Raw genomic sequence first — 14,199 nt, forward strand, 5'->3', positions numbered from 1 at the left:
GAGGCGAAATATCCTCTATTGCCTCTATTGCGTGGTGGCCTGAAGCCTTCCACTACGGCACCTCTTTCTCTGTTTTCACTCCCACCTTCGCGATGACGCAATAGCGCAAGCTATTAGCCAACATATAAATACCCGCCTAAACCGAACCCTATGAAGGTACCTGCGTGGCCTAGGAATAACATGAATGCAACCTGCATATTGTAAGGCTGATTCTGATACCCTGCCATGTGAAAGGATGAGGCCCGAGTTGACAGCTCCTGCTAAGCGTAATGTTAGGAACCCCTAGCTGCATCCAGTTAGTGCTCAGCCATGTCAGCTGCCAGCTACCGCCTAGCGAAAGAATTACGGAGCGACGAACATGAGCCATTCAAGGCTATCTCCTTAAAAAATGGAATGGTTGCGTGTATGTAGCAGTTACACATTCTACTGTCATGACTAGAAGGCACTAAGAAAAACGAAGCAGGTAATAAACCACTTTAAGGCACCGTGAGAAGAAAAGAAGCAAAACGAGAAGGCGAGTTCAGCTGGCTTCGAACAGGCGAAGCGATGTGGGCGGGATTTCGGCGTGTACCCGGTTTCGTAGATACGTCAAAGAAACACGTTTTCATGCAAGGAGAAACAATTATAGGTTCATCTTAAAGCAGCGCGAAAACACAGGACTAAAAGGAACAGGAGACGACACAAGCGCTTTCTAACAACTGAATTTTTATTCGTAGAAAGGTGTAGTTATATAGGAACCAACCCAGATAAAATCAAGACGAGACACGTGAAAACCACCGCGGTGCCCCTTTTAGAAACAGTGCGCGCGCGCAAAGTCAGGATTAAACACTTCAACACAACAAACCTAACAACCTCCCACATGACAAACACCCGCTAACACTTCATCGCTAAATATCCACCGAGAGCGTGAATCTCTTTTTCTTCAAGATTAACAGAAGGTGTAGCTACGCACGCGTCGAACTCTTTATTTATCAGAAACGCCTCGACCAGCTCTCTGCATATCCGATCAGGGTGACTGAACAAGATAGTGGTCCTGTTCAATTGGGGGAAACAATCTTTACACTCCCGGCAATGAGCGGCAAGGTTGGACAACACAGCTCCTTTAACTGATCTGCGGTGTTCAAACAAGCGCTCATTAATACAACGGCCTGTCTGACCAATGTAAGATTTTCCACATGAAAGCGGGATGGAATAAACCACAGCCGTGTCGCAGTCGATGAGCGGTTTCCTGTGCGCTACTGTGCACTTCATCCTCGTCTGGGCGCCTTTTGAATCCAGCTTCCTTCGCACTGCACTACAGATGTTTCCCAGCTTATTTTTAGCTGTGAAAAGTACTTTTAAACCGTATCTTTCACCAACCTTTTTCAAACGGTGAGAAATTCCGTGTAAGTACGGAATCCCCATAATTCTTGCCTTCTCTCTAACTTTATCAGACTCTTTTGCAAAATTTAAACCCGTATTCATTAACCTTTCCGATACTTGTGCCAACGTAAGATCCGGAAACCCAGCGTCTCTAAGCCTTTTAACTTGCTCCTGGAAGCTGGCTTCGACCCTATGGGAGCAAGACTTCACCAAAGAAGCTTTGAGACAAGAAGTCGCTATGCCTGCCTTTACCAACTTTGAATGACCTGAATTGTAGCTTAGGAGCGGCTTAGCTGTTCTTGGACTGTACTCCCAACACACCCCTGTCTCATGGCATAAGACCTGCAAATCAAGAAACCGTATCGAACCAGAGTCCGGTAGCTCAAAAGTGAAACCTAGACCCTGGCCCCTCTCTTTGAAAATCTTAATTACATCAGTGACACTTCTGGGGGATCCTTGATTCAAAAACACCAAAAAGTCATCTACATAACGAAACACTCTCACAGCTATGCCATTCAGATCCCTTTGCAAAGTCATGTCCATCCTGCTGAGAAAAATGTCACTTAGCACAGGGGCTACTCGAGATCCAATACAAACACCGGACCGTTGGACGAAAACCTTTTCACCCCATCCAACAAAGGTGGAACGCAGGTAAAAGGATAGAAGTTCAAGAAAACTCTCCACTGAGACACCACACCTGCTAATGAAGTCACGTTCGTCGTTATCTTTGACAATACAATCCTTAAAATTCTTCAAGAGCTGTGCGTGAGGCAGGGAGTAAAAAAGGTTCGATTCCTAATACTTCAGCACCCCGGTTGGTGCGCTTCGACTTGGCTATGGCACTGTAGCTTGGCAGACTATGTGTAGTTGACATGGAGAGCGAGAGACGAATGACGAACTCGAAGCACTAGATTTCTCAATCTGCGCCATTTTCGACAACCTCGGCCGTACACAAGGTTTATGATGTAGTGCGCTTTCTCAAGCCTGGTCGTTCCCGTGTTGGAAATCTGGCCACATGAGCCCTTTGTCCTGTGAGTGTCAGCATTGATATGCAAGTGCACAACTCGCCTGATCAGTTCCAGTTGCCATTATACTTTGCGCAAGCGTAACATGAAAAACAATGCGCACTATTATGTCCCGTCTGACGCAATATAAAGTTAATGGCTGGAAAGTTTGCAGCTCTAGATGCTAACAAGGCAATGAAGGAGGTTATGCTGCATTGCTACTATACAGACAAAACATGCAATGACAGAGTAGGCAGAGATATTATATACAGAGGGCTTATTATTGCTAACGCACTTAAAGGTTATGTCAGCGTGCCATCGTTCTAACGCCTGATGAGATGATATTCGTAGGAAGGCGTACAGCCTTTATCAAAACTTTACAGCCCAGAGGGTTTGCTTTTATGCCGTATAATATGACTTCTGTAATAATCGTGGAAGTCCTAGCCATTGGAGAGGGTAGGACGAAAAATCTTATTGCCTTCAGCAAATATGGAAACCTGGGAATGCATTACGATCAGTATCACTCGGGAGTACAACCCCTGGGCTGTAAATTTTTGATAAAGGCTGTACATGCATTTGATATTGTCCAAGCTAACTTTAGCGAAGGGATGAAAAATAGAACGCTTGAGATAGGCCAGATAAACCACTTGTACACAGCTGCCAGCCATCTGGCAAACCACAGGCATTTTTTTTTTTCATTTTGCAAGTAGCTAATTAATAATTAAGATGTTATAATTTAAGAAGTATTGTCTTTACACAATAAATTTTATTTGCGTAGTTGAGCACCTTCTGAAACCCCCATTCCATTATTTCCGGCAAAGAAAGCCTACGTGTAGCGTTTTTCCAAGGTCTAAAGAAAACCCGCGAACTGATATTCTAGTTCACTATAACGTAGGGCATGAATGCCGCAGTTTATTCGAAATGCACGCATATTTACAGTTGCAAACATGTGACCGAAATAACGAGTGTATTCTTTGTTTGTTTGTTTCTATATACCTCCTATATATTGATCGCTTTGGATAAAAGCTTCAGTTTGTACTGCCAAGGCCTCTAATTAACACTTTTTCGTGTATATTAGTATTGCCCTGTTAAATGAGGTGTTACTTTGTTGGTCTCGGAGTGAGCGTAAATCGAAGGCAGGCGTAAAAAGAAGCCCAGCCAGTGCGTGCTCTTCGGCTCATACTCGCTCAAAGGAGGCGCCGTTGTCCTCCCTTTGGTAGGGATTGTGACGGTGTATGAGGAACAAGGCCGGGCACTTGTCGTTGCCGAACTGGCAACAGTACTGGAGCACGTCGTACTTGAAATCGCTGCGGGCAAGCGGCATCGCCGGCTCGTTCGACCCGAGGTCTGACACGATTCCCTTGCAGATGCGCCGGTTCAGCGCCGACCACGCGGTGCGGTTGGCGACGGCGGAGCGCGGCAGAGCTCGGGCTAGACGAACGAAGTGCGTCCATGGCAACGTCGCGCGCTCATGCGCCAAGTAGACCAGTGACGCGAAGAACATGTCGAAAGTCCTGCGGAGAAAATCTCGTCTGCACTGTCTGACACAACCGTAGACGACGCTATACCTACGAATAAACAGTTAATTTGAATGTGTGGACGTCGACCCATGTCCGTGGTGTTTGGGCAGTAGGTTTTACCAGGGATACCCCGAAATTGAAATTAGGGTGATGTCTCTGCCAACTATTGCAAGAAAACTGAAAATGCCCAGCGGAAGTTCATACGCTTAAATTAGCTGTTTTCTAGGCCACATTTTAAATGAATGCTTGTTGAATTACCTTAGCAATGTATCGTGTTCGCGTCATGCTTGTAATATTGACCTTGAGCATGCTTGCATGTTAAGGAGACTTGGCTCCCAGACAACACACATACGTCCCAGGGACATCCCAGGGATTCCGATTATGGGATATTCGGATGTCCTAGGGAAGTCCCACAAGAATCCCCAACGCCACCCCAAATGAAATAAGTGACTTCCTCCGGACGTTCCAAACTACCGAGGTGGGACATTTTTGGGGTATTTTAGGAGCTTATTGGGACATTGTTTATGAAAATTTTCCTCGGCTTGTTATTCTAGGCGCTGCCAGCGATGCCTCGTAAAAAGCATGCAATTATATGTTGTCTTCCAAAAATGGTTTGTTTCCAGTTCTCAAAATAAATATCAGCTCATGGTGTTATGAGCAGACTTAAGATGCCATCTTTAATTTGCATTGTGACAATTAGGGAAGGGATGATGTGGGAGGAATTTGAGTCAAAGTTGAATTTCAACGGGAAAGGCCACATGCTGGAATTGACCATTCTCAACATTCCTAGTTATAATTATTTTGTGTTGAACTAACGATTCAAACGTGTATAATGGTATTTGGTTAAGAATCATCGTACGTAGTCGAACGCCCATGTGCAAAGCAATATTCGGGGGCGTTGAACACTGCATGCTATACATGTTTTCTGCCATGTACCGGGTGTCGCATCTATGTATAATAAACACAGCACAAAATTTCCGGTTCTTGACAAATTACACCTACAAACTTACGCAGTCGCATTTTGAAAAGCATAGAGGAGTCACCATCTTGAAATCTCTAGGTTGCTCCAGCACATCTATATATACTCATCCATGAAGGTGTCTTGATATGTGCAAGCAATAGACTGCATATGAGCAAAGTTATATAACATAATCTCTTGAATAGTTATATATTTTGTTAGCAGTACAGTTAATCAAGATCACATGCAACATTATGTTATTTGAGCTTTGTCATTTCTTTGTCGACAATAAAAATAAAGCGATTAGTTAATAGCTGGTTTGTGTTCTTCGGAGAAGTTGGGCGCCACGTGCTAGTTGGGCACCACGTTAGGTGATATGCCCTTTTTGCGCAAATGATTCACATTGAACCTTGCCTCTCATATTTCGTGACCACATTTTAAATATTTTCCAAAGAAACCGATTCCCATACATCAGCTAATGCAGCTATGAGCTTACATTCGCTGTTCATATGCTCTGAAAAACCACAGTGAATAATCAGTTGCAACCCCCCAAAAATAGGCTCTTAGAAAAGCGCAACTGAAATTTAGTTAGCAACTGTTGAGCATCGTAGCAGAGATGGCGCCAATTTCTAGTTATAGTGACGACGTCCAGTATGCCTTTTGTTTTGGACATCTCAAGCGAATTTGTGTGGCTCTTGTTCGCTCGCTTTCGTGCGACAAGGTGCATGATCCCTTGCAACTACTCTGGAATGTATTTAACATGGACAAGTAAATGGAACGTTCCACGGAGCTCCTCCTTTGGAGGCTCGAACATAGCCCAGAAGGGAGCTCGCAGGGACGTCCTGCGGGTTACCCTGTTAGGATGTTGGAGGTAGGGATTTAAACAGGGCGTCCCTGGGAGTTGGTGTGTTGTCTGGGCTGATGAGGATCGCCTAGATAAATAACTCTCTCCAGGTAAAAGAGAAGCGGCAGTAATCATTTTTGGCACTCATCAGCGTAAAAAAAAAAGGAAAAAGACCGGATGGTTTGGTTTGGGGAAAATAATTGTCCTGCGCTAGTCCATGTCGGTGTAAATAGTCTTCTCACTCACTCAAACCTGCGCTAGTATATAGCCCTGGTTTTGCATGGTTTAGCTTGATTGTTTGCGGTTATACTTGGTTTGAACTGACTTATCCCCCAAGATATCATATGTGATGTATACTGCCCAAGTTTGCAGGTGCGATACAGATCGAGAAAGCATCGCTTTAACCAAGTTGTACGCTTCTCTGATCTTGGGTGGTCTCGCAACACCGCGGCTATCTTTCTAGCCACCATACCGCGGCTGCAGCTGCTTCCGGACGCCATTTTGGCCTGGTCGAGCGGATGCGTCGTCGGCATAGCCGTCGTCTACGCGTGCTTTGATAGCAGGGAAGATGATATGAGTATCGCGATTAGAATCTTAAGAGCCACGATTCAGTCGCGGCGTTGCTTGTACTGCTCATATTTTGTCAGATGTATGTCCTTTCTCGTCCTTTAATGAACATCAGCCAAGGAGGTTAAATAGGCAGCTCGGAAACCTTACCGCTATATGCCGCTCGTGAGCTCGTGTTATACTTGACGGCGGGTGTAGACCCACCTATCGTTACTATATTTGCTTTAAACGAGCGATGTGGATGTGTGAGGCATTGAAAATACCCAATTCACAAATGCTGAAAAGCAGCTGTTAAATTATACTCCTTGATAGATATGTTTATAAATCTTATATCATGTGGATTAACGAGGCGTCAAGCGCAGGGAAATGTGACTTGAACATTCGAGGTCTTTTCTGCTTCGTTAAAGGAGGATGGCTCACGCATGTCCACCGGAAGAAAATTACAGTGTCGGTGTTGCGTTCGATTTTGTGTAACGGCCCAAAAGGTTTCGCATGACACTGTGCGTATGCATATGCAACCTTTCATCTGGGGCGTGAGCGCTACCTTTGTCATCCTTACATTGAATTGCATTGAATTGAAGTTTATTTGCATTACATCACATACAATGTGTATATGACACTGGAAGCGCGAGGAAAAATATATCTCAAGGACACCTTGACAAAGCCCCACGCTCCCATAGTGGCATCACGCAACAGTGGCAGAACAGCTCTGCGACAAAAATAAATAAAGAAATAAATAAATAAAAAATACAACAATAAAACAGCAATAACAGTATAATGAATTCACAACGAATATAGATCAGCGTACTGAACAACAGGGTCAAACGGAAAGGATGAGGCGAAACTGGCCAAATAACTGAAAACATAGATAAGCAATTTACAGAGAGGGCGCACAACACAGCTAAAAAAAAACAAACAAACAAAGCAAACAAAGTAACATGTCTTTAATTACCATTGTTGAAGGAGTAACTAATAATAGTACGTATTGATTTGAAGGTAATTGTATTAAGGCGAATGTTCTGGCTGTGAAGCCAGTTCAGTAGCCTTAAATCTGTTTTCAATTATTTCTGGTCCATGTGTTGTTCTATATGTTTTTACTCGCGATGGTTCGCTGAGTTATGTGGATAGGTTCACTTAATTGCAGATTGGCCAGAGTTGCCAAAAAACCAGACTCAATATTTTCTATAGTTGTGTAGCTTTGCGACTGGCACTCAATATTTTCTATAGTTGTGTAGCTTTGCGACTGGCATTACTGCATATTTGATGAACAGTAATTCCTGGGTGTGAAAGGAGGCTGGAACGTTGAATTCTTAAAAACCTTTCTTGTAGCAAAAATATTTTTTGAAGGCTTTCTTCAATTGTGGACCACTAAATGGCAATAATTATTTGTAGAGGAAGATAAGGTATTATAAATTAGCATCATAATATTTTTCGGCAGTATGTAGCGATGACGGTAAACGAGTCCTATTATCTGAGATAGCTTACTTGCAACAGCATAAATTTGCTCGTCTCAGGAAAGATTCTCTTCAAAGAGACACCTGGCGCCTTGAACTTAGGCCCGAGTTCGATCGACATTGAGTTTAATAGAACTGGTTGATCGCGACTGTAACAGTTTTATTTTTGCTTCTAGATAACATTGCTTTTGTTTTGACAGTGTTTATTTTTTAACTGTTTACACGAGCCCATTGATTTAATTATCCAGCGTATGGTTTGCTTTGTGAACGAGCTCATTGCATGTACTACCGGTTGCAAATATGCTTGTATCATCTGTATAGATAATATAGTCGTACATAGATGAGCAGAGTTGTCTAGCGCGCTGGAGCGGTATACTGGGGGACAAATTAAATGGATTTATTAATTTACACATATTGCTAGCCCGTTTTGAGGGCTGTGGCATAATTGGGGAACGAAAGTTAGCAATAAAAATGCATGTTTGCAAGAATAAAAAAAGAACCATTGCACTCTGATATCTTGGCTTAATAAGCCGCTCTTTTCGGTCCGATGTTTAGACATTCGCTTGAGTTCAAGCCTGCTGTTGCCTGAAACCGAGGCCCTAGATTGGAAATTTCGACTCGATTGCTTCGCCGGCTCATCTCGAACGTTCTTGACGAGCGCGTTCATTTCTATTCATATGTGCAAGCCCACTCTGTTGGTGATATTTAAATATTTTTTTCTTTTTTTGCCTGAGTTCAGTGAATGATAGTGTAAAGAAGGGGAGCGCACACATAAAAAAAAAAAAAAAGCTTACGCACTGCACTTTGAGCGACATTTACGATATCTTAAATATATAACTCCTATTGGTAATTATCTTGAGCACCAAATATTCTTCCGCTATCGCTGTGGCGTGCTGGTAGTCTGATGGCGGTCTCACTGTATGCGGTGAAAGCGAAATACAAAATGTGCTTTACTGAGACTTATGTTAAGGGCGGTGTAAACCATACCAGATTCGTTGGCGCACTACAATGCGTCTCGCGATCATCTGACATAGGTTTGGCATGCATAACTCCGCAATGCTGTTTTTTTTTTCTTGTAATGGGGGGGTTATGACATACATTATTCAAGCATCGACATATTGCAATTGCGCCTGCTGGCCGTTGCTTAAACAGGCTGATCCTTAAAATTTTACATTGATAGATTAGAAAGTACTTGCCTGTAACCAGCGAGTGCCAAGTGGAATAGGTTGTCAATAATCTGTGCCCTGTTCGCCACGGGGATGACTGAGCTGTCGTTCTGCAGCTGGCGGATGAGCTGTCTCCAGTTGGAGTCCTCGTAATCTACGCGGTAAAGACCCTCGTTGCCCACGTTGAGCAGCACCCAGTCGTCGAAGTGGGCGTTAGGGGCCTTCAGTGTCACCTCTGGAGTGATCATCCAAACTACAGCCGTCACGTCTATCTTTTTTGGCTCGCTGGCATACGCCAGAGTGATAGGGACTGGCCAGACAGTCGCTGTCCGTTGTTGGTCGTCCATGACTCTCGATTTTTGACAGCTATGCGCACAGAACGGCTCCTGCACAACGTGAACTGTCTCGGCGTCTTGTCGAACGACTGTAAGAAGCGGGTAGCCCTCCTTACGCCTCCAGAGGGACGTGTAGTTGGCTAGATCGTCTACCGAACTAGATGCCTTCAAGCTCTCCCAAAAGTCGCCTTCAGCGATATCTGTGTGTTCCGATTTCTTGAGAAAATTGGTGGTTGCCGCTTTGAAGCTCTCCTGGCCGATAGCAGCTCGAAACATGGCCAGAAGGGAGACGGCGCTGACTGGCAACTCGTAGTCGTACAGCACTTTCTCATGAGTCGGGCCCAGATCGACGATGGACAGCGCGACGAATCGGTACAAGTGAAGAATGTCGTCCAGTAGCCATTGAGGCTTTGCCAGCTTGAGAACTTTGATGGCGTAAAGGACGGCTAGGCCATTGTCCAACCATGGGCTGACGCTGATCAAGCTCCCGAACCATGTGCTGAGGAGCTCTATGGTCAGACGCAGGTAAGGTCGGCCGAGGTTCGTGTGCATTCTTCCCCCGGCCGCTTCCTTGAATGTGCCAGACCTTAAGACGACTAGCTTCCAGGTGGAGTAGCATGCACGAGGGAACCTCTGGAGAGCCAAAATATCGAGCGCCTTGTTTGGAAACGATATACCCGTGGCTTCCACCGCCAGCTCGACAACGTTGGTGCAGAACTCGAGTAGGTGTTGCAGCCGCGCCATGTTGACTGCGTGGACATGCAGCGTCGTGAAACCATCGGTTGCCTTGGGCAAGTTAGTGACGGCTACGGTGACCTGGTGGAGAGCAATCGGTGCCGTCCTCTCGAAGACGCTGTATGTGTGCCCATCCTGCCCTTGGGTATCCTTCAGCCGATCCCAGCTGGAAAGAACCGCGACGCTCGCATTGGCCTTGAGCACGGACAGGCTGAAGCTTGGTCTGAGTTTAGTGCTCTGGACGGTAGGGAAGAACGCGGCCACGTGAGGGTGATCGACGAAAGACGACACAGTCGTGTAAGAGTCTCTCACTTCTCGATACATTCCTGGTGGCCATCTGCGGTGTTCACCACTGTGAATTCCCCCAGTGAAGAGCGCCGAAACGAGGTAGTCTGCCGAAGGCTCCAGGCTCCAGTTGAGCTTGAAAGTGACGAAGGGAGCTTGCCAGTCGGCCAGCACGGCAGCGTCCGAGCCACTGGCATAGCCCACTCGTGGCCGCACGCTTACCTTGCTGACATTGAGGTTCCTCGAGAGAAAGGTAATGAACTGGTTGACGCGTTGGCACGTCACGTGCACGGTCAGCTTGCCGGAGAAGGCGACAGCCAAGTCGGTCTCGAGGCGTATGTCGTAGTGGTGGGCAGCCAGGTCCAGCTTCGAGGCGCGGGCGTGCGCGGGCGGAGTCTGTGACGACGCTTTCATGCGGGCCAGCACGTGGAGCCATAGGGATACCAAGAAAGCCGTGGTGGTAGCGACGCCTAGAAGGCTAAAGGCACACGGGAAAAAGAAGTCGGCCCTAAGCGAGCAGAAATGGCGACGACGTAAACTGCGGGAGTCGTACTCCGTGCAGGATGAACCTGACGTCTGGCACAGTTGCTCCGTCGAGGTCTCTTCACCTGCGCCGTCAGTAAGCCGGGCTATAGCGTTTAGCGGTTCCATCATAATGACGACTTGACGGTGAATTCTTTGCAACCTTAGTAAATGGTTTCCGGGTTAAGGGCATAACATGTTTCTTCCTCATCCTCTTTAAGCTACTCGGCGCGTGCTCACGCGGGCATCACAGCAGAGGACCTATTGGGACTGTGAAGAGAGAGACCAGAATACGTCAGAAAGGTGAATTCGGTCGCGAAATCAGTATAACAACCAAACCGGTGTATACTGCCCGGAGATAGGGGTCGTGGGATTATCATTTCAATAAAAATAATAATACTAGAACCATTTTCTTTTTTCACTTTAGATGTCGATAGCAGTGATGCGAATTTCCTCAGTATTGAACAGTACAGGAAAGAAGATGATATGACGGCCGATGACGGTGAGCGGAGTTTGCAGACGGACTTGTCTGGCCCCAAGCGAACCACATTCAGATACGTGTGGGTCATCATCAAATGCACAGCTTGCGCCACAGTCGTGCCGTTGGCTATATTCACTATCGTCCTTCTGGCCTTTCCTATCCGTTCCAAGGGAGTGCGCGGTAAGCTTCGAGGCTCCTCGATGGCATCGAATGAAGATTTTTCCGTTCACTCTATTCACTACGATCTGCACATAGCGCCAAATTTCGTGCAGCAGAATTTTCTTGGAGAAGTGAATGTGGTTCTGAAGTGCACCCACGACACGTCTCTGATAACTATGCATTCGAGGGACTTGCACATAAAGAGGGTCTCTATGCATGACGAGAGTGGGACCAACATTGACGTCACATTCACCGCAAATGCTGTCTCTGAGATACTAAAGTTCAGTATTGCTTACGGTGTTATTCAGTCAGGGAGCCGCTACAACCTTACAGTGTCCTTTAGTGGCATAATGAGGCAGGACGAGCAGAACCTGCTGTTCATGGACAGCTATCCGGACGGTGACGACCCGACAAAGAATGTGACAGCGTGGACTTTCGCCAAAGTTGGAAGTGCTCGCAAACTGTTTCCGTGTTTCGACCGAGAAACAGAAAGGAGTACTTTTGACGTGCACGTCATTCGGCCCAATTCGTTTGTGGCTATTTCTTCCGCAGATGCCATCAGCTGCAACGACACCGTAGCTGGCGACCAGGTGCTCTGTGTCTTTCAGAGAACCGCTAGCATTTCGCCTGATCAGCTGGCTCTAGTGGTGACCAACCTTAGCAGTGTCACGGAAGGCAAGGTCAGTATCTGGTCGCCTGGATTCGTAGGGATCACAGAACTTGCAAGCCACATCGTGAGCGTTTCCGAGAAAGAGCTGGGAGTCAATTTCCCGTGCAAGACGCTCCATATCGTGGTCCTTACGGCACTGGACGAAATTGTTTCAACCAAGTGGTGCGTGGCGTTGGTCGACATCAAGCAGCGGGCCTGCTCGCTGACTCACAGTTACCTCAACGTGACAAACAACTGCGTCGTTTCGCTTGCTGGTGACGTGATCTCCATGTGGTTCGACGCCCTGGTCGTTATGCCGGGCGAAGACCACTGGCTGTCGGCCACGTTCACCGTTTATTACGTGTACAAGGTTTTGAGCGTTCTGTATCCGACGTGGGGCATCGAGGACCTTGTAGCATACCATGTGCTTAGTTCGAAGCGCTTCTACCTGGACCCGAGGCCCATCAAACACAGGGTTCATACTGAAAAGCACCAACTTTACGTGACCCCCACCATCTGGAAAGCGTTTGGAGTGCTGCGCATGTATGAGCGTAGGCTTCCGTCCGCAAGCTTGTCTGATGGCATCACCCACTTATTTAGAACTTTCGCGCACAAGATAGCAAACACTGAAGATGCTCTGAAGTCCATGGACCCTTCCTATCTCCTGTGGACGAATTTGTCAACTTGGCTCTCGGAGCCCTCATACCCGCTAATTACAGTTCGACGTACAAGCGCGACATCTTTGATGATGACACAGGACAAATTTTGGAATCTGTACAGCGCTTTCTACCCCTCTGTGCATGCCCTCCCTGTGATGGTAACTGCTCAGAGTGGCACCGAGCAAGCTGAATTCGTTGCCTGGTTGACTGCTCCGTCTCAGAATTTCCATGTTCCTGCCACCGCTCCCAGCGACTGGATTCTTCTTAACGCCGATGACATCGGCTACTTTCGTGTCCTGTACAGTCCTATAGACTCTTCGCTTCTTACGGAGCAGCTTAATAAGAACCACACTGCCTTCACGCCCGTTCAAAGAGCCATGCTCATCGACAATTTCTTCTACGAGGCTCTGAGCGGCCGCATTTTGCCAGCTTACTTTGCCCAAGCCATTAAATATCTTCCGTCGGAGGACGCTTGGTTACCACTAATGATATACCTTGAACTGGCTGCCAGTGTTCCTTACCAGTGGCAGGACACTTGGAAGGCCAGCGGCGTGCTGGACTGGAGGCGATTGAACGAGGAGTTCTGCTCTAAACCTTTTCGCGGCATGGAGAGTTTGAAGCATGGATTCGCCAATCGTCTCTTGCAAGAACGTTTAGTCAAGCACTGCTGCCCTTTTCAAAAGTTCTGTGGCCAGCAAGCGGAGCTTTATAAATGAGTATATCTGTAGCGACGTATACGCCACGTGGTTAAACACTAGGTGTGATTTATAAGAATTCCTTTAAAGTTGGATATCATCAGCTCGTTGTACAAGCTCAAAATGCTTGCTGGTAATATGGTGTGTAGTAGTTTGGTGTGTGGCGAGTTTAATAAGGTTTTTTGGACCTAGGTTTGAATGCAGTTTAACGGCCTCTCAATGGAGGCGCACTTGCCATTGAGCGGCCGTGGCAGTTTATTGGTTTCGTTGTGAATTTCCATAACCGTTTATTAGAGTAATAATTAATGATTTGACATACTTCAAGATTGTTAGTGCAGCGAAAAGGCCAAGCAATGTCTATGTTCGCATCATTTATCGCAAGTCTGTGAACAAAGCTGTCGAAATATTAGCGATTTTTGTTGTCCGTTTTTTTAGCGAGAATGCCAGCACCAAGGATGTACGCTCCCTTCTCATTTATTTTTAATGCATTACTACGGAATGAAACCTATGAGAATTAACCCAAGGTGAAACAAGAGGAAGCAAGTAAAGGTGACCTCAGGCTGCATTTTTCCGAAAGCTCCTTCAGTTCTTGATACTTCAGGTGTTTTTTTCACGCTCAAGGGTTCTCCGGTCTTGTTAAATACACTCGCTGTTTGCCGCTCGGTTGATGCTGTCTGTTAGCTTTCTGCTCCCTCGTATTGCGCAGAAACTTCACATTATTGCGCCTGCCGTCATAGGCAGCCTTTACGAAATAAAATGGCAGTGAGATGAGCATATGGTCGAACAGGCGGACTAGCCTGGCAA

At 46.4% G+C, this 14,199-nt stretch overlaps 2 protein-coding genes across 2 annotated transcripts; one reads left to right on the plus strand and one right to left on the minus strand.

Annotated features, from left to right (window-relative positions):
- Window positions 1-3,543: 3,543 nt before the first annotated feature.
- On the minus strand, window positions 3,544-10,644 carry LOC146197828 (thyrotropin-releasing hormone-degrading ectoenzyme-like). The gene is made up of 2 exons (XM_084591817.1): window positions 8,906-10,644; window positions 3,544-3,880 (listed from the first exon to the last, which is right to left on the minus strand). Exons 1-2 carry the CDS (start codon window positions 10,642-10,644, stop codon window positions 3,544-3,546), a joined length of 2,076 nt encoding a protein of 691 aa, XP_084447943.1.
- A 594-nt stretch (window positions 10,645-11,238) lies between these two features.
- On the plus strand, window positions 11,239-13,416 carry LOC146197829 (aminopeptidase N-like). The gene has a single exon (XM_084591818.1). The coding sequence runs from the start codon at window positions 11,239-11,241 to the stop codon at window positions 13,414-13,416; it is 2,178 nt and encodes a 725-aa protein (XP_084447944.1).
- Window positions 13,417-14,199: the final 783 nt, after the last annotated feature.

Source organism: Amblyomma maculatum, chromosome 2 (genome assembly GCF_055883805.1).
Source record: "Amblyomma maculatum isolate TAMU_Amacu chromosome 2, ASM5588380v1, whole genome shotgun sequence".
NCBI lineage: Eukaryota > Metazoa > Arthropoda > Arachnida > Ixodida > Ixodidae > Amblyomma > Amblyomma maculatum.